Below are 25,849 nucleotides of genomic sequence, written 5' to 3'. Positions count from 1 at the left end.
CCTTGGTCTCTACCTCCTCTGATCAAACCACCAGTTATCAGACTCAACCTAGACCTAACCACATCCCTTCTCAGAGTTCACCATGGCTGCATGGCTCAGACACCCCTGGGTCTGAAATTCCTGGCTCTGCCTCTAACTTGCTGTGAGGCCTTAGGCAAGTCACTTGGCCTGTATGGACCTCCTTTCCCCTACGTGAAAACTTTCTACATTAAGGACTTATGATAAGGTCTGCAAAGCACCTAGAACCATGCCAGGCACATCTGAGCAGGTCTACGACAGGAGCACTTACTGTATTGGCGGTGGTTAGTATTTCACTGACAGCTCTGCTTATAGGTTCTGCTTATATCCCTTAGAAGGGATAAAACATCCTTCACATTAGGAGGGAACATATCTCCTTGTCCTCTTCATGTGTGGGCACCTCCTGTAGGGTAGGTAACACGCCTAGGCTCTCTCTGCCCTCTTTTTCTGGTGAGTTGAACAGAGGGAACTAGCCATGTGCAGCCTGGCCCCTTCTAGGTTCCCTCTTTGAAATCTGGCTGCCTGTGTATTAAGGACTATTCCGTCCTGCCCTCCTGGCCACGTGGAAAGCTCTGCGAGGCTGCTCTGTGGCTGCAGGGGGAGGCCAGCCTCCGTCTCCTCACCTGTAAATCCCCTGGCCTGGGGGAGTCAGCAAACCTCCCCCAGTATTAGAGTTTGCTATGACCTAAGCTCTTCCAATAAAAACACTAAGATCTTCATCCGTCTGACCTGTGAACATTTCATATGATGGGAAAAGAAGTGTTATTTATTGACCCTCTGCCCCGCGAAGCCTAACATCTCTGGCAGCCGGTGCGGTCCTCTCCAGGCACCGTGTGCCCTCACACACCACGTAGGACTTTCCTGTCATTCTTAAACGGCCCAAACGCTATCGTGCCTCTCTCCTGGGGGTGTGCCGTGCTCAGCCTTTCCACCCAGTGGAAATGTGACCTCTCTCTACGCCTTCAAGTCCCGTCTCCACCTCCACCCTCATGCCCGCTGTGGTGCCCCCTGCACTTTAAACAATCAGTGATTAAGACACTCCGTTGTGATCTAGTTAATATCTCACACTTCTATCTCGGGAGTGTGCACGCTGGCGGCTTGGTGGTAGGGACCTTGTTGCTTACACCTCGTAGTCTCTGGGGCCAGCATGGTGCCAAGTGTACAGTGGGCAGTTCACGCCCATCTGCTGAGCTCGAACTGAGCAAGAATGGGAGCCTGACCCAGCACCCGTGTCCTCCACCATCACGTCTCCACGGTCTATTTAAACCCCACGTGGGGTGATTTCCCTTCATCAATCTTTATCCCGCTCCTCTCTCTTCCTCTGTCTCTCTCAATTCAGAGGAGTACCGTTGACCCGGAAACAACATGGATTTGAACTGCATGGGTCCACTTGTACAAGGATGTTTTTCAGTAGTAAAACTACAGTACGACAGTCTGTGGTTGGTGGAATCCTCCGCATCCAAGGATGTGGAGGGCCAACAATGCTTATGAAGCCCTGCATTGTTCAAGGGTCAACTGTATTTACATATTATTAAAAAACATACAAGTGGGCTTCCCTGGTGGCGCAGTGGCTGAGAGTCCGCCTGCCGATGCAGGGGACACGGGTTCGTGCCCCGGTCCGGGAAGATCCCACATGCCGCGGAGCGGCTGGGCCCGTGAGCCATGGCCGCTGAGCCTGCGCGTCCGGAGCCTGTGCTCCGCAACGGGAGAGGCCACAACGGTGAGAGGCCCGCGTACCGCAACAAAACAAAACAAAACAAAAACATACAAGTCACTTCTCTCTAAATGTGCAATCCACCGGCACGCAGAGAAAGCTCTGCCCAGGCTGATCCCGAGAGGACCTCTCACCTGAGCAGAGAGCAGGCTGGTGCTCCTTGGTCTGCCCTGCAGGAAGCTGAACCCTGGGGAAGGGACTTCACCAAGGCCCCTTTGAAAGGAGACAGTCAAAGAGCCAGGTTCCCGGTCTGGGGCTAAGCTTGGATACTGATGATTTTCCATGCTGGTCTGCAGATGTCTGGGGCTGGGGGCCTTACTCGGGTTGTGGGGTGGAAAACACATTGGACCCTCACCCCAGGTTGCTGGCTCTGCCTCCCTCTTACCAGCTCCTGCCCACTTGGATTGAATCAGCACTGGACAAGAATTACGTTAACAGGCAGCATCGCTGTGTGGTCAACACCTACTGTGCTTTTCTTTGCTTTCTGTGCTCCTGAAGTACTGCCTCCCTGCCCGTTGGGCCATGAAGGGCAGGCCGGCCAGCCTTCCTCGATTCTTAGGGCTGGGCAGGTAAGCCAAGTGAAGGCCTCTCTTGGGGCCTGGCCGCACGATGAGATCGGGAGGAGGAAGGCTCTCACTGGACCGAGGTTTTCAGCCTTGGATGGACATTGGAATCACGTGGCAATTTTCAAAAATACTGACATCTGTGTCCTACCCTGGATATTCTGACTTACCTGCGCTAGGTGCAGCCTGGCCTTCAGATTTTTAAAAGCTGTCTAGGTCATTCTAATGCATTACCAAGGTAGGAACCATTGACCTAAGGCATTCTCTATTTCAGAGTCTGCCAGAGTTTTGAATTGGGGGTTTTGGGGTTCTTCCCCAACTATTAATGCGAAGCTCCTGAATCCCATTTTGCTGTTGTCTTGGGGCGTTTAGCTCCCCAGTCAAAAGCCCCAGGGAGGGGAGGGACCAGTGGTAAATTTAGGCATCCAAATCCGATGCCACATAACTAAACTTGGTGTTCTGTAAAAAACCTCTAAATGAACCCTTGGAGATTAGGGCAAATAAATGTTCTGAAACTTCCAGAAGTATGAATATCACTGCATCCCTGCAATAGTACAGTGAGATCCTGATGGCACACTTTACACAGCCTGTGGCCAGTCAGTGCACCCAAGCACCTAATTCTGGAGGGTCAGGGAAAACCAGTAGTCTTATCAAGGTGGTACTTACTTCTGGGGATCTTGCTGGGGTAAGTCTTCTGGCATGGTTTATACTCATCCGGAGGAGGAAAATCTTCCATAGAATGGAACGTGAATTTAGACTCAAAGTCATCTGCACACACGGAAATGCCAAAATTATTCTGGTTACTGTGAGGACCCAAGTTTTGGTCATTGCCAGGAGCATACAGGTTTGCCTGCCCAGTGCAAGATTTTAATGGCAGAGCTATTCCCGCCTAAGACATCCATTCACCTCTTAATTTTTACTATTTAGCTGGGGCAAGGGGGAATCAGGAAAAGTGAAATCATAGACTCTCCCCATCATCCACCTCAACTTACTTCAACCAGCATCTTAAGGAAGCTTCTAAAGGGAGCAGAAGTGCCACAGGCCTATCCAGGGTCCAGAGTCAGAGGTGGGGAAACTGGCAGCAACAAGGGACCAGCAAAGTCCCTGTGGCCTGAAGCCCCTCTTGTGTCCCTGGGGAGGACTCTGGCGGGGAGAGGTGGACAGAACGGGAGTCCTCAGCCTGGCTGGTGGGAAGGAGCACAGCCTGTGTGCATTTGGGGACCTGGGCATCCTAAAGCAAATGGGTTCTGCCCTGAGCTCCTGATGGCAAGAGGAGAGGGGTCTTGTGGCCCTTTCATGAGTTGAGTCCCTGCTTTGTGATCTAGGCTTTGTGTGTGACAGTAGCTCAGCCCACAAAGGGATCCAAAGACTTTTGGTCACACCTGACCCCAGATGACTTTCCCATCTCAAGAAGGTTGGAGAGTGGGTTCTGGAACCTCCCAGAAAGCCTCAAGAGAAACCTTATTTAACACAACCTGTAGGTTGTTCTGTGCTAGAGTGAGGCCCCTGTTCTTGTGAAGCACACACCCTGAAATGACGGCACTGTGGGCTGGGAGAACGCCCCCCCATCCCTGAGCCAGGGGAAACCGTTTCCTCACTGACAGCCCTGCCCACCAATGATGTGCAGGCTTCCGTTCCGCAGCTGACCTCCAGGCTGCTGGGTCAGGGTCCAGGCTGGGGCCTGCTGGCTCCTGCTTGAAAGCTCCGTGGTGGGTGACCTCGCGGGGGGTGCTGGGGGCGGGTTCAGCTTTCCCCCACTGGTCGCTGACAGAGAAGAGGACAGTGTATTCAGATACAGGCCTTCAGATAGGGCATGGTGGATGCTATAACCTTCTGTGAGAGGTGAGCTATTGAGATCTTTGGATATAATATGATACGGTGATAAAAAGGCAGCCTCTGGAGGCAAGCTGCTTGGGACTGAACCCCAGTTCTCCTGCTGGGATAATAACACAACCTCTTTGTGCCTCAGTTTCCTCATCTATAAAATGGGAATAATAATATACATACCTCCTGGGTTTGTTGAGAGGGTTAAGCGAGTTGATTTAATTCAAGTCGCATGTAAAAATAGATAACTAACGAGAACCTACTGTATAGCACAGGGAACTATACTCGATGCTCTGTGGTGAACTAAATGGGAAGGAAATCCAAAAGAGGGGATATATGTACACGTATAGCTGATTCACTTTACAGTATAAACTAACACATTATTATAAAGCAACTATACTCCAATAAAAAAAGAAAAAAATTCAAGTGGCATGTAGTAAGCATTCAATAAATATTAGCTGCTGTGATAATATCAACCCTCATCATCAGATGGTACAGCCCAAAGAAGTGGACCCACTGCAGAGTCCTATGCAAGGGAAGGACTGTGTGCAGGTGAGGCTCAGAGCGGGGCTAGATGAACAAGCTGTCGGGGGCCTGCTCCTGCCCCTGGGTCCGCTCACGCTGTTCCCCTGCCCTGCAGACCCTCGTTTCTCCTTCCAGTCAATCTAAACCCTACCTGCCCACCAGGGCCCAACTCAGATCTCATCTACTTCATCAATTCTTCCCTGATGACCTCTGTGGGAGGCTCACTCTCCTTTGCCAAGACTTTTTTGTATGACCCACTTGGCAATTAATAACCCGCTGCCTTGGCACATCAACCCAGGTCCTTGACTCTTCACTTCGCTCTCGGAGTGATGACAACTGCTCCTTTATCATCTGTGCCAAGATGTTCACAATTGCAACCTCTTACTCTTCCTTGCAGTTGGCCTGAAGCAGAAATTACCCTCATGTTGTTCACGGAAAACCAAGTTTCACGTCCAAAGATGCAGTGAAAGGGGCCAGACGAGCATCCACTCCTGGCCTCGGCTGTGCAGCTCTGGAGCCTGCAAAGGCACCCGGCCGCCGCAGCTGCTCTCCTCCCCAAAGGCCATCAGAGCACCTCCCCTCTCAGCTCCACTCTCTGCCTTTCTCCTTTCCCAGTCCCCTCCCTTTCCCTTGCTGGTCTTCCCTTCCTCTGTACCAGAATCCACTAGGATTTACTTGCTCCCACAAGCAGACTAAAGAGGCTAAGGGGCTGCTGACCCCTCTTCTGGGTGAAAAGCTGCCCCTGCACTTGGTTAGAGGGAAGGAAAGGAAATCACGCTGCTGAGCCCCGGCTCCTTGCAAAGCACTTCAGGCACACTTCCTCACTTAGTATTCGTAACAGCCCTATGTGAAAGGTGTTTTACTGTTATTATTTCCATTTGTCAAATTAGAAAAAAGCAAGGTTTAAGGGCATTAAAAAAGACTGGCCTAAGGTTACACAGGAGTGGGTGGGAAGGCAGGATTTGAATTCAGATCTCTCTGAATCTAAAGCATTGGTTTTTTCCACCACATCTTGAACATTTAAGAATCACAAGCGTCAGAAGGGGCTCATGAGTACTAATGCTGGACCTTATGGTGATTAGTCAGCTGAAAAGAGAATGATTAAAACCTTATCTCTTGTGACCAAAAGCCTTAAAAATATTCTTGCTTTTTGTATCAGGAATTCCCTTGCAGGAACTTGTCTTTAAAAAAAATAATCCAAAATGTAGACTACAATTGCTATAAATGTATTTCCTGCAATATTATTCATAATAACAAAAAATGGAATCAACTTAAATATCTAATGCTGGAAATATGGCATATATCAATGATCATATTAATATGCTTATAGATACATTTAACAATTTGACAAATATCTAATTATATCAAAATTGTTTTTAATTTAATTTTTATTTTATATTAGAGTATAGTTGATTTACAATGTTGTGTTAGTTTCGTGTACAGCACAGTGATTCAGTTATACATTTACATATATCCCTTCTTTTTCAGATTTCCCATATAGGTTATTACAGAATATTGAGTAGAGTTCCCTGTGCTATACAGTAGATCCTTGTTGATTATCTATTTTATATATAGTTGTGTATTCAAAATTGCTTTTAATATAATACTAAATAAAAACAGAATAGAAAATAGTATATACAAAATAGTATTAATATTAACCCTGTAAATATGTAGATATATTCAGAAAAAAGAGAAAGGAAACTTACCCAAATATGACAGTTTTTATTTCTGAGTGATGTTATTATGCGTGATTTCAATTTTTTTCTATTTTCTCTACAATGAGCTTGTATTATTTTTAATTCAAGGGCAAACATTTAAGAAACTTTCTGCATCAAAAGGTTTTCTGAAAAACCAAAGAGTATGTGTGTGTATGTATAACTGTGGATGTGTGTTGGGCTGTGTGTGTGGATGTGGGTGTTCATGAGTGTGTGCATATGTTTATGAGTGTGTGTGTGTGTACACGGGTGTGTGTGGATGTGTAGCGTGCTTTCCATTTAGAAGGACACCAAAGGTGATCGAAGCCTCATCATTTCATGGAAATCACAGTCATAGGGCCTGTATATTCAATCCAGAATGATCTCTGCTGAATACGTGAAGGGATTATTTTTAATGTTTGGCTGAAAACATGGACCCTCCGTTTTCCTGAGTCAGCTGGAGAACCTGCCCAAAATATGGCAAAATGCTAAGCTAATCTGCTGAGGGCCAGGGAAGATTCTGGCCAGGTGCCAGACTATAATAACTTAGGCAAAAATTAAACAGGAGAGCGGGTTCTGGAAACAACTGCACCCACAGACACCTCGACCCCTGGGAGTAGATTTGAAGTCTGAATGGTGATAGTAAAAATAAATAACCCTTCTCTGGATCTCACTGTTCCAACAACCGCATGAGGGGGAACCATTGCTATCCCCATTTCACAGGTGAGAAGGAAGCACAGAGAGGCTAAGTGATTGCCCTGGGTCACACAGCTAGTAATGGCGAGGTGATGAAGGCCAGAAGCCCCGGCGTGTTGTCTGCACGATCTCGGACAAGTCTTGCGGCCTCCCTCACCCTTGGTTTCTTGTCTCTAACCTGAATACCTCCAGCATAAAGTCCCACACAACACGTTTTCATTGTGCTCCACAGGGGCACTGAACAGGTGTGTTCTAAAACAAAATCCCAAGAGTAAGACATCCCGAGGTGCTCCCAAGTGGCCCACAGTAGCAGGCCTCTGGCTGTGTCCCTAGCACCTCCCAACAGCCAGATGATCCTGTGGTACGGACCCCCGGACAAGAACAGGGGTGCTTACCGGGGCTTCGGCCGGGCCTCTTCTTCTGCGGGAACGTCTGAGACCCCGGAAGGGCAGGTGGCGCCGGCAAGGCCTGCGCGCTGGGCTCGGGGGGCTGGGCCTGGAAGCATGGGGACTTGGGGGGCCGTGGGGGTGGGACTTCACCGCTGTCGTTAGCGCCTGGCAAAGGGGGCGCAGGCAGAGAGGCTCTGGGGGTGCGTGGGGCGTAAGTGGGGAGCGGGGGCGGTGGGGGCGGCGGGAGCGGAGGGGCTGGAGGCTCCGGCACATCTTGGGCAGGGCTGGCAGCGTCCGCACTGAGCCCAGGGTACCCGCAAGGTGGGAGGAGAGGCAGCGGGGGCGGGACGGGCGGTAGGTGCAAGCGGGCTAGCTGAGGCCTCACCGCCTTGTCACTGGGAGCCAAGGGCGGGGGCGGCGGGGGTGGAGGCGGCGGGGCACAGGGCGGAGGGGGTGCGAGCACCGGGGCGCTCCCCTTGGTCGGTGGGCCAGGTGGGGACACCAGTGGGGCTTTGGCGGGGGAGGACGGGGGCAGGGCCGGGGGTAAGGGCGGGGGCAGGGCCGGGGGTAAGGGCGGGGGAGGTGGGGCGGGCATGCTGGGGCGAGGAAGGACCGTCGCGGCCACGCCATGCGCCTCGGAGGCGTCGCCTAGCCTGGGAGATGCAGAGGGGTTGAACGGGCCGCTGATAGTTTTGGTGGGAAGCCGGGGAGAAGGCGCTCGGGAGCCAGGGCCCTGCCCTGTCTTGCCGCCTGAAAGTGAAAGGAGTTCTGAGTTAGCTCAGTGGGTAGAATTGGGAGAAACGCAAGGGTGTGGGCGGCAGTGACGGACGCTGTCCAGCACGTCGGTGAACCGCCTGGTGGATGCTCTCTTCCAGAGGGTCCAGTGGAGGCCTCAGATGCGCAGCTATCACACAAGAGGGCCAGCTGGACCAGCCCCAGGTCCTTGCCAGAATCAACGCGCTGTCCCCCTCCTGCCAGAGAAGCCCAGCTCAAGCCACCAGGTTGTCTGCTGTGTGGCGCCAGCCTTCCTGTTCCATTCTACCTCCACTGTCATCTGCCCAGGGCTCCATGCCCCCAGCCCAGGACACAGGACTGCCCCGACCTCCTTCACCCTTCCTCATCTCAAGGCCGCCGGCACACTCGTCCCCTGTTACCCACTAGGCCAGTCAGCCCACATCTGCGGGTGTACCACCCAAAAGCTCCTGACGAGGGAGGTTTCCCCCACTCCCAGCACTCTGTGAACAAGGACTTTGTTTCTGCATCGAGAGCAGAAGATTCAAGGTTCCCTGAATGGACGAGGTGATTTGGAAGTCAGTGGGAAGACACCCTGCCTTGGGGATCCAGGTCCAATGACCTTGAACCTTCCAGTTCCATGCACTCTGGAAGTTCACAGCTCCCTTTCCCAAAGACTTGTGCCCATTTCTAAGGGGCTCTCTGTCTCCTGGTCACCTGGCTTCCTCACCCCATAGATCCTTTACCACATCAACTCCAACCTGAAATCCAATGCCTCTTGAACTCAACAGCAACAACGACTTGCTCACAGTAAGCATTTGTGTTTGGTGGACATTATGGGCGATTGGCGTGGAGGGTGCTCCCCTGTTGGGGCCTCCTCACTCTTTGCACACCTTTTCACCCAACTGCCACTTCTTACCCTTTCTTCCCCTCTGTCGCTCTGAGGAGAAAAAAGTTCCTCTCCCTGTTTACTGCACAGAAGTTCTGCAGTCGCTTAAATATGTCCTTGGAGTAGCACCCTCCACTCAGGAGGCATATTAAGACCTTTCTTCTGAATAAATACACTGCTCTTCCTAAAAGGAATTTTGGAGAATACATGTTTCCTATTCCAGCACCCCTATATTTTATAATCTCCATGAAAACATGTGGAAAACACTTGAAAAAAATGTTTGCTTCTCACACCTCCAACTTCCTGGTACCGCAGAATAGGAACCACAGCTTTCATGTCAGATTATAACGCCAGCAGCTGTTGATGGTTCTGAGCTTTTCAGCGCATGAGTCTCCAGTGTGTTTACCCAATCAGGTGCTAAATCATGCCTAAAAGTACTTGACGCCGCAAGTCAGGCCAATCAAGGCAAGGTATGGAAGAGGCGATCCTGGGGCTGAAACTAAGTGAGCAGGACCGCGGTATCTGGCTTTCCAAACATGGCTATGATGTGACAGCCACCTGGACAACACGACTCGGGACAAGTCTCAACTGTGGAACGCTGTCCTTGAGGCAGGGTGGTGGTGTCATTATCCTCTGTTGCAATTTTCTTTGAGGTGGTCGTGGAGGAGATAATGTCTTTGCACCTATGCATCCACCCTGGCGGACTTGGTGCCACTGGAGGTCTAAGGTGGGCATTTCCAGAATGGCTGACTGACCATGACCAGGAGTGGAAGGTCCCCACCTGGCCTTTCCAGGGACAGGATCTACCACCTGCAACCTCAACGTGGGACATTTTATATAGGTGTCAGCCTCAGGGATTCCTGCATCCAAGGTCTCAAACCTGTTTCCATAGTACACAGAGGAGAAGATGGAGGATCCAGACTGCTCTCTAAACAAGGCAAGGCCTCCCTCTGTGCCCATCTGCCAGATGAACTTTAAAGGGATAACAAGTTTGAGGAACAGAATCAACCCCTTAAGTGTCTGGGAACACCACGTATCCAAGATTCCAAAACTTTTTAAGTGGCCAACCTAATGAGAAATGGGAAAAGCCATTTTTTTTTATCATCATGTGAGCAGCAGAAACAAGGATAGCACAAGACCTCGCCCAGCTTATGTTCCTGCCCGTTCCAGGATGAAGCAGAGAGCTGGGCAGCACGAATTGAAGGTGAGACCCACGGGAATCAGCATCAGTGCAGGTGAGGAAACCAGGCAGCAGAGAGGGCTCCAACAGGGAGAAAGCACCAAAGGAGGCTTTCCTTCAGAACATGAATGCTAGCCCTAGAAATCCAATTAGAAACACAAGAGGAGACCATGAAGTGGGTGGGGAAAGACCAGCTCAAGAGCATCAAGGGGGCTTCACTGATGTGAAAGGAATCAGCTTTTAGAGCCTGGGGTTTAGCAAAAGATGAACTATGGCTTCCTCTTTCCATCTGTCTATGTTTCCAAGAGAACTTGGATTGCATGGAAGTCTCAGTACACATTCTATACAAGCCAGTGATGTTTACTCATCATATCTTATTTTAACGATCCCTCCCTCGGAGCTCTAAGCCAGGGCCACATTATGACTTTCGAAGACCCTGGGCGCTTTTGCCTCTGTGGGCCCCTTCCTCCTTAAAAGATGTTTTTAAAATGATGTTTCCTGACTGCTTTGGTGTAAAGACAAATATAATCTTTGACGCTAAAAGTTCACGTTTTTTAAATTTTAAAAGAAATTCAAACATTTTCATGGGCCGCTGAAAGTATTGTGAGCACTAGACACTGATTTCTGGGCCTGATGGCTCTAAGCAACCACACTACCCACTCACACATTCCACTCAACAAATACTTACTGAGCACCCACTACGCACCAGGCATTTGTAAGGCAGTGAACACAACACAGCTCCTGCCTTCATGGAGCTTACACTTAGAGGGAGAAGACAGAAAATAAAGAAAGAAACCAGTTAATAAATAATATGTCAGATGGTGATAATATAAGAAAAATAAATCAAGGGAGAAGGAATATAGAATGAGAGGGTGGGACTCATTTTATCAATATATGAGATGATGAGTAAAAGCCTCCCTGATAGGTTGATCAGCTGCCACTTGAGCAGAGACTTGAAGGAAGGGAGACTGGGCCACGTGGACACCTTAGGAAGAGTGTTTCAGGCCATAGGAGCGGTCAGTGCAAAGGCCCTGTGGTAGCAGCATGCCTGGTATGTGCAAGAACAGCAAGGAGGGTGGTAGCAAAGAAGATGAGACAGGCAGCAAGGGCCGAAGTCCTTTTCTCTGAATGACAAAGGGGTCAATAGGAGAGTTCTGAGAGAGGAGAGCCATGGTCTCTCTTACTCTGACATGGCACCCAGCCCGTGTATCTACCTACTGGCTTGTCCTTGAGTTTCCATCCTGGAACAGGCATAATTAGTCACTTCATTATGGACTTTGTTGCCTCCAAAAAGGTCAATTCTTGTCTTTCACCTAGTGGCTCAAACGTCTGGCACTTGTGTCCTATTGGAGACAAGTTAGAACACTGCTGACTTCCTTTGGCTGGTCCCTGTTAGAAGCTCACCAGCGGTTATTTCTCCTATCTTTATTTGTGTGAAGAGAGACCAGTGGAAGTTTTATACCCCAGAGGACTTTTTTTTTGCATCCAACTCAGGAATCTTGAAAAAGAAGCGGGCACTGAGGAATGCCAGCTCTCTTTATTCAGGAGGACCTCAGCACCTTCTTATCTGCCAAAGTCTCAGCAAAGACGACGAAATGAAATGGCTCCAAAGGTTCAAACTGGACTTTATCAGTAAGTGACGGCAGCAAATGCACCCTGGAACATCTAACAGCCACAGAGGCCATTGAAGAGGTTAATGAAGTCACATGGTAGAAGACTCTAGACCAGGAATGTTTGGGGCTTGATAGTCCCTAGACAAATGAAATTCTTGGATTTTGTTGTATCTTTCTGACTAAAGAGCACAGTAATAGGAAAAACACTTTTTTTTGCACATAATAATTATATATTTGCCCGATTTTAATTCAGTGCTTTCAAAACATCTGGTACCTGTTAAAACACAAATGACTGTGGTAGACTGGTTGCAAAAATGGTCTCAATTAACCACGCATTCCTGATTCCACAGTCTTGGAAATGTGATTTTGCAGTTCCTTTCATCAGAGTTGAAGTCTCTTGCTCACCCTTGTCTCTGAGCTGGCCTGCGACTTGCTTCAGGCGACAGGCTGTGGTAGGAAGTGATACTTTGCCAGTTCCAAGACTAAGCCAGGACTTCCCTGGTAGCACAGTGGTTAAGAATCTGCCTGCCAATGCAGGGGACATGGGTTCGAGCCCTGGTCCGGGAAGATCCCACATGCCACGGAGCAACTAAGCCCATGCGCCACAACTACTGAGCCTGTGCTCTAGAGCCTGCAAGCCACAGCTACTGAGCCCGTATGCCCCAACTACTGAAGCCCGCGTGCCTAGAGCCCGTGCTCCACAACAAGAGAAGCCACCGCAATGAGAAGCCTGCGCACCACAATGAAGAGTAGCCCCTGCTCGCCGCAACTAGAGGAAGCCTGTGCGCAGCAAGGAAGACCCAACACAACCAAAAATAAATAAAGAAAATAAATAAATTTATTTAAAAAAAAAAGACTAAGCCTCAAGAGGCTTTACATACTCTGTCCTTTCCATCCTGCCATCACCATGAAGACAAACCTAAATAGTCTGCTAGATCCTGAGAGACCAGACGGATCAGTCAGGCCAGTTGTCCCAGCAGGGGCACCAGAGACATAAGAAATATACGATTAGCAAAGCCACTGACGCAACCTGTAGATGCTAGCTGGGGCTCAGCTGAGGCCACCCTAATTGCCAACCCACCGAGCTGTAAGCTAAATAAATGGTTATTCAAAGCCCCTCAGGTTTAGGGTTTGTTACACAGCAACACCTAACAGATACAATGCTGGAGAACCATCACAACTCAGCATTGCCAGCGAGTCCACAGTGATGTCACTAAGATCTTCTATTGTGATTTACATCCATACTTTGCAGTGTGGGCCGCGATCTCACCGTTGCTAAAGACTCTACACTATGGCAACTCAGTCTTCAGCGATTACAGTGGGATGATTTAAACAGGATGAGGATTTCAAAGATCCCTTAAAAACAATTCTGTGTTTTGGAAACTTCCAGTGCTCAGGCTTCCAAATATGTGATCTCGTACCATATAACTGTTTACTCTCAACATGTCACTTACTGGCAGGTGAGGATTGTCCTGTTGGTTCTACAAGGTAAGGAGACAAGGGTCACAGGGTAGCCAGTCTGAACTCTTCCTTACCTGCTGCATCCCTCTGGCCTGCTGGTCGTAACACTGGAAAGCCACCAGCAAACAGATCTCCCAGGGCTGGGGGCGTGCTCCCGCCTCGAGAGTTTGCAGGACCTCCTCCTTCCTTGTTGGTTCCTTTAGAACCTTTAGAGAGAAGAGGCGAGTAGATGAGGACCTGTGAGCAGAGCTGAGTGGCCAACTCTCACCCCGACTGTGGTCTAACACTGCCTATGGCAGCCATCCTGTTCTCACCACCAGTGTTACCCTTCTACCCAGTACCTTTCTAAAGAACCCCCTGCCTTGATACCCTATAGACTCATGTGCCCAGGCCTGTCTGCCACCCTCTCCAACCTACCAAAGAACCATTAGTAGTGACCACTCTGAAAAGGGATAAAAAAAAAAAAAAGCATCCTTATACTGCCATTTAGTAGATGCCAATGGGGGAACCGGTAGTACCTTTCAAATTAGAAAACCCAGACACTGTATGTATAGAGCTGACCCCATTTTCACTTGACTGCTTTTGTGGGAGGACTAGACCAAGAAAACCCACAGATTTAATTCAGGCAGTAATTTTAACTTCTTGTCCACAGAGCCTGGCCCAGGACGTGCAAGCGGGAAGTGAAGGTCTGCAGTGATTTCTGCTTTGGCATTTTCCTTCTCTGTCTCCCCAGCTCCCACTCCCCGCGCCCCATGCACCGGTTCTTTTTCTATGGAAGAGAAAGCTCATGAGCCCTGAGGAGAGGTGTCACTAATTCCAGCCTTCCAGATGTATGTGATTACATAAAATGAGAAGACAGCTTACAAGAATTCCTGGCAGAAAATGTTCACAGCCTGAAGCTAATATGCACAGAGAAATCAGGGCACAGTGCCCACTCGTGGATGAATGTGGCCAGATTATTCCAAGTATTAACATTATACATTACCTCTTCACTAGAATGATAAAGAAATGAGTGTTCCAATAAAATGGATTTATCTGTTAATTGGGCTTAACTAATTAGATAGTGGGTCTAGCCAGAAACTAATTTTTATTATAATCAATGTTGAAAATATGTCTTAAAATAATTTGTCTATCCATGTGCATTAACATATATAATTACAGATATTAGATACAATTATATCTTAGGACTATCTTTGAGAATTACCATCAGGTATCATAGCAAAACATATGGAGACATAATAATACCTTACATTGAAAAATATTTCCGCATATATTATTTCAGCCTTCAACAATCTTGACAAAAAAAGAGAGCAGGTATTATTATCTCCCCATTTTGCAGATGAGCAAACTGAGCCTCAGAGAGCTTCCCTGATTTGCCCAGTAGCAGAATCAGAACTCAACACGGTCATCTGACCCAGGCACAGGGCTCCTTTTACACCATCATACTCTAGAAGTCACAGAAACATACAGTCATATGATCCTGTGAGAGAAGTCAGCAGAAATATTTTTCCTTGTGAAAAACAAAAACTTTGCCAGGCTCTGCGGACATCTGTGTGCATTTGTTAATGTTGAGGCTTGAATTTTTCTCTCATTCAATTTGAGGACTATGTTGACACAGGGTAAATGATCTTTAAATGTTGTCTCACGGTGGATAAACACAAAGTGGTACATCCGTACAACCAACTCTTCTTCAACAATAAAAAGGAGTAAAGTACGGATACATTCTATAGCGTGGATGAGCTTTGAAAACATTATGGGAAGTAAAAGGAGCCAGTCACAAAAGGCCACGTATCATAAGATTCCATTTGTATGAAATATGCAGAAGAGGCAAATCCATAGTGACAGAAAGTAGACTTGGTGGTTGCCAGGGATTCGGGGAGATAGAGGGACTAGGGAGGGATTGCTAATAGGTATGGGTTTCCTTTTGGGGTGGTGGAAATGTTCTGGAACTAGACAGGGGTGATGGATGCAACAACATTCTGAATATATATGGATAAATGCCACTGAATTGGATACGTTAAAATGGTGAGTTTTATATTATGTGTATTTTATCACAACTAAAAAATTATCTTACCGTGAAGGTTTTTTTTTAAGCATTTGAAAAGTGATGGTAGACATGCTATACACCCTCTGCAGACCTGGAAGGGTAGCTCTGATTCTCTCGCCCATGTGAATTGTACACTGAGCAGGTCTGAGATGGCCTGATGTGTGTCCTGGGTAGCATTTGTGGCTCCTGCCCTGAGCAAGCCAGGCGTGTCTGGCTGAGCCTCACATGGCCTGCCCTTGGCTCTCAGCCGCCCTGGCCCACGTGCTCACTTACTCTCGATTTGCGGGGCACTGCGGTCATTGATCTGCGTGACTTTTCGTAGGCGAGTTCCTTGCTGGATATCAGCCAACAGTGCACTCCGACCTTTGGGATCTGTCTTTCTCAAGCTGGAAGCATCTGTACTTACCTGTAAAGGATTAAGAGGGATCTGATTATAATCATTACATTTGCAGACATTTGCAAGACAAGCCGTATGTCCTATTCAAGGTAAGTTTCTCCTCCCATACTTTTCTGCCTTTCCTGTTTGCCCTCCCCTGAACCACTCCCAAGGCCCATCTCACCAATGCAGTTACCTATGGGTCTCAGGTTTTGAGGGAAACTTACCTCCTGCCCTGCTCACATCCCTCTCCTGGGGGACCTAGAATGGACTCTTTCTTGTGATCAAACTCCCATAAGTCTTAAGAAGCCCTAATGCAAAGCCCCTCTTTCTCCTCCTACGTGGGCCCCACCCACTTATCTGGGCTTCTGTCTGTGTGTTCCTGACTCCAGCTTCCAGGTTCTGAATAATTACGCTGCTGGTGTCCCCAGGTCCCTCCCGGACCAAATCCAGAAAGAAAGAAGTACAGGGGATTGCAATGAAGGTTTAGCGACTGCCTTCTCTTCTGTGTCTGGGTGCGTTATGTTAATCCTCACAAAACCTTGTGAGTTTCAAGTGAGTTTGCCCTCATTTTACAGATGAGAAAACAGACTATGAAATCTCTTCAAGGTCACAGGGCTAGCTTCAAACCCAGATCTGCTGAATTCCAAAGGCCACGTGCTTTTTATCTTGAAGCATTACAGCCATCAAGGGCACGGTGCTGTGGTTAGCATAATTGTTCTCTAGACTGCTAAAATGCTTTGTAAATATGTTCACGAGAAGAACCTTTGTCCTATCTCTGCAAGTAGCACCGAGGTCCAGCTGTTTCACTTCTACTATAGCTTGTGCTGACACGGCAGGGTCTCCATGGGCTATTAGAACTAGGGAGCACCAGAAAGAACATACACTGGTTGGTGGCAAATAAGGGAAGGGTGTGGTCACACTGGAAGACACAGCCAGGAGGACCCTCTGCAGTTAGTAGTATTATACCACGTGACCTGAGAGCTGATTAAACATTTCTCGAAGAAGTACTTTTTAGTACATGGGGAATACCATGTCTTTGGTTTTCATCTTAAACATTTCCACTTCGGTGGTGTTTTCTGACCCCCAACATAAATAAGGCCACCCAGGGTTCTCTCTTATGGCACTATATTCTTTTTTCCTCCGTAAGTTTTATCACAGTGTATATATTTATATTTATCTTTCCTTGTGGAAAATTTCCAGTTGTGGGTATGAGTTGAAGGTTCACCACTCCCACAGGCAGGAAAGAGATCTTGCTTGTTTTGTTCACCAGTACATCTCCAGAGAGTAAAACTTGGCCCCAGATAGTCTCAAAAGCTATTTATTGTATGAATGAATGAGTGAATGAATGAATGAGTATGAATGACTAGACCCAGGATACACTGGCCTTGCCCTCAAGGGCATATGCATCTACCAGGGAGACAGGACACCCGTGCAAGGAGTTAAGCCACCATACAACGCAGCATGTGACTGAGCGCCCATGTGAGTCTCACAGAGAGGAAGACTCCGAGAGTTCAGGCTGCAAGGAAGACAGGAGACCTTACTGAGATGGTCCTTGAAGGACAGATAGGATTTACAAGCTCTTGCTATAGCCATTTTCTCCATACGGCCATTTGTCAGAAAAGGACAAACCAGGTTTGCCAACTAGACAGTCAGAGACTCTCCAGTGTCACAGACTGGAAATGAAGGCAATTGTGGTTTTAGCTAAAAGGTGCTGGGTCCACATTTTCACCAGCCAACTCTACTGCACTGGTGATGCATCTTACACAGGTTTTGTAGGGCATAAGCTTCAAAGTGAGTTTCTTGTTGCCTGGAAACATGCTTTTTGACCCCTTGAGAGGGGCTCACGGATGATGGTCAATAACAGAGCTATAAGCCAGGGGCCCCAACCCTAACAATATCTGTTCTTTAGGAATGTATGTATGAATGCACATGTACAGCGGGGTATTTTCCACACAATATGATTTTTTAAATCTCTCTCTATAAACAATTAGCCAGTAAGTCATTTTAAACTGCAAAATTTTAAGATTTTTAAAGTCTCCTCTCATATTTACAAACAACTAGTAATAAGAATAAAGGGCCAACAGAAATACCATGACCCTAGCCAAGAGACTATGAACATTTTTGTAAAAATGTGGCATTATAATCTCAGGCATGTATTACGGTCAGGGATTAGGGGGTGAAAGTGCTTTGTAATTTTCTTCCTAGTTACAAGAAAAACAACACAATGAATTGCATTCTTCTGTTTAAAGAAGCAACTGGAACCCTATCTCTAACAACCCCTGAGTAGGGGTGGTGGTGTTCGTCTCATCTACTTTCGATTTTTAAATTTATTACCAAAATGCACCCCCCCACGCCCTGACCTCGTCCATCCCAAGCTTTTTAGGTGAGGGCTATGAAGAACATTGTGTATCCTTGGAATAATGATTTTAATTTGAGTTCCTACTTGGCACAAGCCTCAATACATTCCTGACAATTCCACATGACAGACTTGTTGATAAATATCTTCCAAATCAGCAGGAGGATATGGCAAGTCCCGTCATGTTTATGTTTTGCAGTTCAACTCTCTGGACTAAATTTAACATTCCTTCTTTGACTTCTCTGCTTTTTCTCCTGTGCCACTGTCTGCCCTGATGATTTTCCACCAGAGGGCTCTCCCTCACCTGATATTAGTATGGTATCCTTCAGTCCTCTCCTGTGAGGTAGGAAAGAGCGAACAACTTCATGGCTAAGGGGACTACAGCTTAATTGGTTTTGTACAAAAGGACATCTAAGGACATATTCATTTGCACATTGAAGACCATATTTACCGTGACAGTTGTTTCTACTCCATCTTCAATATTTATTAACAATTCATCCGCAATTTGCTTTCTTAAAAATCTGCAAGCCTAAGAAGTCTTGTTACCGTGGTTACAGTATACAGAAACAGGAAAGAGAAGATTTTCAAATATTCACTGGGTCTTTTATTCTATGTAAATGCTGATTATTGGCAACTTCACTAAAAATATAATCGAGAGAGACAGTCACTCCTGAACACTTTTCCCATGGCAAACATACCCACCAAACACGCCTCCCCGTCCCCCTACGTACAAACAAAAAACTAAGACATCATTTCGAAGTTTGCTCCTGTTCTTTCTTAACATTGTTATCGAGTGTGACAATTTGCTGAGTTCCACACAAAGCTTTTGTTGACTCGGTTCTTCTAAAACAAGCTTCCAGTGGAACAGCCTGGATCCTAAAAAGAGGCAAAATAGTAGAAGAGTAATGCAAATTAGCCCATCGCCGGCCAAATACAGGCTGAAAAACGGAAGTGAACCAGGAATATTAGAAACAGTACTAACTGGGCCAAGGGTGATGAGGTGTCTGTCCTCCTGTCTTGATAAATTATAAAAGCTCTGGCATATCCATGTGTCGTTCCAACAAATGAGTTGATCAGGTTTCAGTACAGTTTGGGGGAGGGGGATGGCAGTCCAGCCCAAATGGAATGAAATGCATGTCCTCCTGCTATTTAGTGACCCTGCCACCCCGTGCCATTACTACATCTGTCTGAGTGATCCTGGTTTCTGTGAGAAACCCTCATCAAAATCTAGGGGTTTGATCCAAATCTAGCAGGTTGTTTGTCTCAAAGATGATCTAAACCCAATCATTCCAGTACGATGCCAGCCTTGCAGTCTCCCAAAGGGACTTTCTCCAATGTGGCTGTTAAACCTCAAATTAGTACTCAGGTTTCCAGGTACACAGCCTGCTCAGTAGCCCAGCCCTCAGCTTCCTCCAAACTTGGGGGCAGACAGGTATCAGTCACCAGGGTACTTGCATTTCTTTACTAAATCTGAATCCCAAGGACAGCCAGAACTGGCACTACCTTCCTCCGGCTGCTACCGTCTTTATGTAGGAGAAGAGAGAGCCTGAGATCCAAAAGAGAGACAGGAAATGTTTTCGGAGAAAATGAACTTTCCCCTGGCATCACTTTGGCTACCATATGCTGGCAGCTACCTCCTTGCCCAAGGACCTGGAGGCCAACTCAGCCCCCTCCCTGTTGCTTGTTCTCAACAGCCACTCCATCACAGACTCCTGTGGATTTTTCCTGAGTGATTACTCTAGAATCTGGCTCCTTTTCTCCATCTCTGTGATGCTGACTTAATGCAGGCCACCAGCACTTCTGGATTCCCTCACCTGGTCTTCCTGCCTCCTGCCTCATCCTCTTCCACACAGCCACCAGAGTGATCAGTATAAGGGACATGTCACTTACCATGTCCCTCCCCTCCATAAAAATCTCTGCTGGTGCCCCACTGCCCTCAGGATCAAGTTCAGGTCCCGTCATGTTGCACAAGGCCCTCAGTGACCAGCCCAGACCTTCCACTCCTTGAGCCTTCCAGGCTGGAGCTCACCTCTGGACCTTAGCTTGAGCTAATCTCTCTGCTCTTTTCACACTTGTCTCTTGGCTATTTTCCAGGAGGCCTCCTGATCCTGGAAGGCCAGATAAAGAGCCCTTTTTTGTTCCTAGAACAACGTGCTTACCCTTAGTAGTGCCCCTGCCACCCGGATCAAGTGACTCTGCTCAAAACCTGCAATGGTTTTCCATTTCCCTTGTCAAAGTCCTCATTAATATCACCTGCTGGGCTTGACGATTTCTGTAATCTACCCTGAGTTTACCTATAAATGCCAACATTTTTCTACCCACACCAGTGTAGTAAAGCAGTCCCACTGTAGAGCAATGCCTCCCTACCTACAACTGTACTTCCAGTCCTGTGCTCATGCTTCTGCCTCTCCTGGGAATACTCCTGCTGCCTCAGCCCTGCTGTACCTGCCCAAACTTTTTCTTCTCCTTTAAGCTCTACATCAAAAACAGTTTTCTATACAAGATCTTTTTTTTAAAACTTCTTCAACTAGCCTTTTCTTTATATGCACATCATTTGTAATTCTCTATAGCACTACTCATATCTTGCCAAATATTATAGCTTTTACATATCGCTTTTCCTCTTATTTTTGAGTGGCAACTCTTAGCATGCAAAAAATAAGCCATTCCTCTATTAGTACCAGCATATCCAGCTTTTAAAAAAAACTGAGCAGTATTTTGTTGAAATGAAATCTATATAAACTTTAAGTCCCTAGATTTTTGACATCTGTCTGCTGCAACAAAACATGCAGGTATGGGAAGAGAAGCCACTGCCTTTGAGGTTACGCCACAGCCCTGATTCTTCAAACTGTCTTCACACTTTTATCCTTCGGTCACTTTGTCCCAAGAAATGGGGATTCAGCACCATTCTCTCTTATTCGATAATGCCACCATTCCCAGGCTTTCAAGACTAAAATTTAAATTATAAGAAGGCTGCTTTAAAAACCTGTGTTGGACCTGGAAAGAACAACCTTGTAAACTCAAAAAAGAGCCTAGCATTGGTAGTCAAGGACCTGGCGCTAGGAACTGCTAAGAAATAATACATAGTTGGAACACTGTCTCAAAAACTGGTTGAGGTTTCAAATCTTCTATTTATTTTAGACAAAAAGTACTATCAAAAAGAAATATGCTCCCATCCCAGCAGATTAATTTGCAAACTAGTGAGATAACCCTACTGTCATCAGTTCTAGCTCCTCACTCCCAGCATTACCATTTCTGTCAAAGGCTTCCTCCCATTCATCGAAGCTTGAAACCTGTGACTCCTTCCTCTCCTTCATTTGAAATAATCAGCTTTCACTGAGATCTGGTTCTTTCTCTTTACTATGCACACAAAGGTGACTTTGGAGTCTGCGTAAGGAAGCTGCAACATGCAAAGGGTGACAGCAACAGCAATAAGACAAAGAAATGGGAAGGCATTTGTGTGTGCCCGGCACTGTTCCAAGTACTTTACGTGTATTAATTCATTTAAAGGGCACTTGGACAATCTCATGATGTAGGTACTAGTTATGAGTATCATCTCCAGTTTACAGATGAGGCACAGAGGGGAAGCAGGCTATCTATCTCTAGTAAGTGGAGAGCTGAGAGGTGAGCCCAGGCAAGTCAGGCTCTCTTAACCACCATGCTACCCTTAGTAATGACATCACCCAGGAAAATAGTGAAGGTTGAACACCCAGGAAATACACGGCAAGCCTGCAGCTGGGTAGGGGGAGTGGCCCAACTGTCTTCTGACCCAGGACCACGGCAGATGTTGCTTCACATGGAGTGTGACAGCCAGAGTAGGAAGGAAGGGGCAGGGAAGGGCATCGGAAGCAAAAGAAGGGCAGAGAGAGAGAGAGAGAGAGAGAGAGAGAGAGAGAGGCTGGGGCCCAAGGAGCTAAGTGCTAGGCCTTCGCCAGGGCCAGAAAGGACAGCCAAGGCTGAATGATGGACTCTGAGAACAGTCTGATTACTGCATTAAACGTGAGCCAGCAGCTGTCTTGGCAGGGGGGAGGGCTGAGAACACTTAAAATGGAAACTGCTTAAGAGTAACCCTATGCTGTGAGGCTGATGCCCTCAACTGTAAATAGCCTGTATCTGAAACTCCCTCTTCAGGTAACACAGAAGCTTGCGTGGGCCAACCCTGTTGGTCCACCTAGGTCCCCTACTCTCCTTTCACACCTCCCTGCTGGCTGCAGGGAAAAATGCAGGGTTTTCAGCATACGGCCTCCCTTTCTTGACTCTGAAATAAAGATTATGAGCACTGCTCAAATACGAAAGGAGACAAAGGTAACAAAAATAATCAAAAGACGGGAAATTCCAAAATTTCTAGAAAGTTCAAGATGTTTCCAAAGTATTTCACCTATTACAGATGATAATGTAAATGTATCTAGACTTTCTTTTCTCACCGTCACTTTACTGGGTCCTTTGGATGGAGAATCCAACAGAAGCCTCTGGGTCTGGACTTGGATTGGACCCTAGAGAAACAATGACTTACAGCTTAGCTCAAGGACAGCACTGAAAGGGTCTCACTGCTGGATCCGATGATATTCTCATCCATTACAGAACCCGCTTCCAAACCCCTCTAGGTCAGGCCCCTAGGTCAATAGACCTAGTCCGCTCGGCATATGTGCTCTATAATTCCGTCGTCACCCTTGTACCTCACTCCAGTTCTGGGCCCCACTGATGAAGAGTGGCAGGCCCTTCCTTCTCTGTTTAGCACCCAAGGAGTCCTTCTTTGGCCCACAGGTGATCCTCTACACCCCGCCTGATGTCTCTGTGGTCCATGCTCCTGACATCATTTGTTCTTCCCTGGTCACTTCTTTTGGTGCTGTTGGGCTGCCAAAAGTCTATTTGCTGGCTAGCTGTTAAGAAGGCAGTATGATATAGTGGGAAGAGCTGGGCTCAAGGGTCAGTTCTACAATTTACTATTCTGATCTGGCTGAGTTACCACTTACAGAAGCATCTGGGTCCAGTCTGTCATGGGCCAAGCAGTCTTGATAGAATGAGTCACCCATGGAGGGGCCCATCAGCCTTCTATCAGTGGGAGACAGACGTTTCTACAGTTAAAAATGAGGGTTCCAGGGGCTTCCCTGGTGGTGCAGTGGTTGAGAGTCTGCCTGCCGATGCAGGGGACGCGGGTTCGTGCCCCGGTCCGGGAGGATCCCACATGCCGCGGAGCCGCTGGGCCAGTGAGCCATGGCCGCTGAGCCTGCACATCCGGAGCCTGTGCTCCGCAACGGGAGAGGCCACAACAGTGAGAGGCCCACGTACCGCAAAAAAAAAAAAATGAGGGTTCCAGAGTCCCCTCATCTTGGATGGGATCCTGGATCCACCATTTATTAGTGGCATAGCTTAGGCAAGTTACCTTACCTCTACAGGACTCAACTTTTAGAGACAAAACAAGAAACACTTAATTATGGTTACATAACAGAAGGCAAATGTTATTATCCTTAACTATGAAGAAGTAATATATAAATCAAGTATATATATAAAATCAAATAATATATACTTGAATCAAGTAATATATAAAAAGAATAATAAACTACAACTACATGGGGTTTACTCTGAGAACACAAGGCTGGTTCAATATAGAAAAATCCATCAATAAAATCTACCATATTAACAGTCTAAAGAAGAAGAATCACATGATCATCACATACATTGAAGCAGAAAAAACATCTGAAAAAATTCAATATCCATGCATGACAAAAACTCTCATCAAAGTAGGAATGAAAGGGAACTTTATCAACTAGATAAAGGGCATCAACAAAAAAACTATAGCTAACATTGTAGTTAATGATGAAATATTTTCCCTCTACCATCAGGACCAAGCAAGGATACTCCCTCTCATCACTCTTATTCAGCATCATAAATGGAAGTCCTAGTGAGTACAATAAGGTAAAGCAAAGAAATAAATGGTACACAGATTGGAAAGGAAGAAATAAAATTGCCCCTATTCATAGGCAACATGATTTTCTGTGTAGAAAATTTCAATACACAAAAAGTGAATGTCAGTTTAGCAAGGTTATTGTATACAAAGTCAACCCACAAAAATTAATCGTATTTTTATATACTACTCATAAACAACTGGAAACTGGCATTTAAAAAAAAAAACCCATGATACCTTAAAATAGGTCCAAGTGCAAATGAAGTACTTACGCATAAATCAAACAAAATATGCATAGGATATTGGATTCTAAATACCACTAAAATGCTGATGAAATAAAGAAGACCTAAGTAAATGAAGAGATATACTGTGTTCATGAACTGGAAGACTCCGCATAGTAAAGACCCAGAGACATAGATATTTACAGACACATAGATATATAGTTCAATTCTCCAATGCCAATTAAAATCTCAATAAGAGTTTAAAATAGATACAGACATGCTGATTCTAAAATTTATATAGAAAGGGAAAGGAACTAAACAGCCAAAGCAATTTTGCCAAAGTGAAAGTTGGAGGACTCACCATTATCTGATCTTTAGACTTACTACAGGCACAGCAGTCAAGGTGGCATGGTACTGGCAAAGGAGCAGATCCATAGATCAATGGAACAGCACAGAGAATTCAGATATAGATCCACACAATGGTGGTCAACTGATTTTTGACAAAGGTGCAACGGCAATTTAATAGAGAAAGGCTAGTCTTTTCAACAAATGATGTTGGAACAATTGGACATCTATATGCAAAGAAATGAAACTGAACCTAAGCCTCATACCTTATACTTAAATTAGTTCAAAATGGATCGTAGATCTAAATGTAAAATGTCAAACTATAATATTTTTAGAAGAAAACAGAGAAATCTTTGTGGTCTGGAGTTTGGTAAAGAGTTCTTAGACAAGACACCAAAAGCACAACCTTTAAAAGAAAAAATTGCTAAATTGGACTTTATCAAAAATTTTAAACTTTTGTTTTGGGAAAGACACTACTAAGAGAATGAAGATACAAGCTACGGATTGAGAGAAACTGTTTTCAAATTGCAGATGCAACAAAGGATTTGCATCCAAATGTATAAAGAACTCCCAAAATTCAACAGTAAGAAAAAAACACCCTAGTTAAAAAATTTAGGTGTTTTACCAAAGAGTATATATAGAAAACAAATAAAAACATAAAAATATGTTCGGCCATTAGGGGAATTTAAACCATGATGAGATATCACCTCACACCTATTAGAATGGCTAAATAAAGCAAAACAAAACAAAAACCTGACAGTACTATGTGCTGGTGAGAATGAAGAACAACTGGAACTCTCATACATTGTCGATGGGATTGTGCAACGGTACAGCCACTCTAGCAAACAGTTTCGCAGTTTCATATGAAGTTAAACATACACTTAACATATGACCCAGTAATCTCATTTCCGGGTATTTACCCTAGATAAACAAAGACATATGTTCATACAAAAACTTGTACCTGAAGGTTTATATCTGCTTTATTCACAGTCTCCAAGAGCAGAAAACAACCCACATGTCCTTCATTGAGTGAATGGATTAAACGTATAAAATCCTACCCAGCAATGGAATAAAAATAAGAAAATAAAAAGGAAGGACCCTTGGGCTTCCCTGTGGCGCAGTGGTTAAGAGTCTGCCTTCCAGTGTGGGGAACATGGGTTCGAGCCCTGCTCCGGGAAGATCCCACATGCTGCCTGGCGTCAAGAGTGTGATACAGGGAGTTCTTGGTTTCGAGGTGGTTAGCATGAAGGATATTGCTGAGATCCATGTCACAAGAGGAGTAACAGGTGTGTGCACGTGTG

General features: G+C 46.3%; 1 protein-coding gene across 1 annotated transcript in view; it reads right to left on the bottom strand.

Annotated features, from left to right (window-relative positions):
• Positions 1–25,849, bottom strand: part of WIPF3 (WAS/WASL interacting protein family member 3) — a gene marked incomplete at its 3' end in the record, with an annotated part of 88,281 nt that overhangs the window by 14,989 nt on the left and 47,443 nt on the right. The window contains exons 3-7 of the mRNA XM_082845859.1: positions 15,619–15,751; positions 13,373–13,504; positions 7,430–8,173; positions 3,910–4,059; positions 2,962–3,063 (exon numbers count right to left, since the gene is read on the bottom strand). Coding sequence (XP_082701985.1) covers positions 2,962–3,063; positions 3,910–4,059; positions 7,430–8,173; positions 13,373–13,504; positions 15,619–15,751 — 1,261 coding nt within the window. The remainder of the gene's footprint in view (positions 1–2,961; positions 3,064–3,909; positions 4,060–7,429; positions 8,174–13,372; positions 13,505–15,618; positions 15,752–25,849) is intronic.

The sequence above is a fragment of the Leucopleurus acutus genome (assembly GCF_964270905.1).
Source record: "Leucopleurus acutus genome assembly, chromosome: 9".
Taxonomy (NCBI): domain Eukaryota; kingdom Metazoa; phylum Chordata; class Mammalia; order Artiodactyla; family Delphinidae; genus Leucopleurus; species Leucopleurus acutus.
The sequence above is the reverse complement of the archived record's forward strand: the minus strand, read 5'-3'. Positions and strand labels throughout refer to the sequence as shown.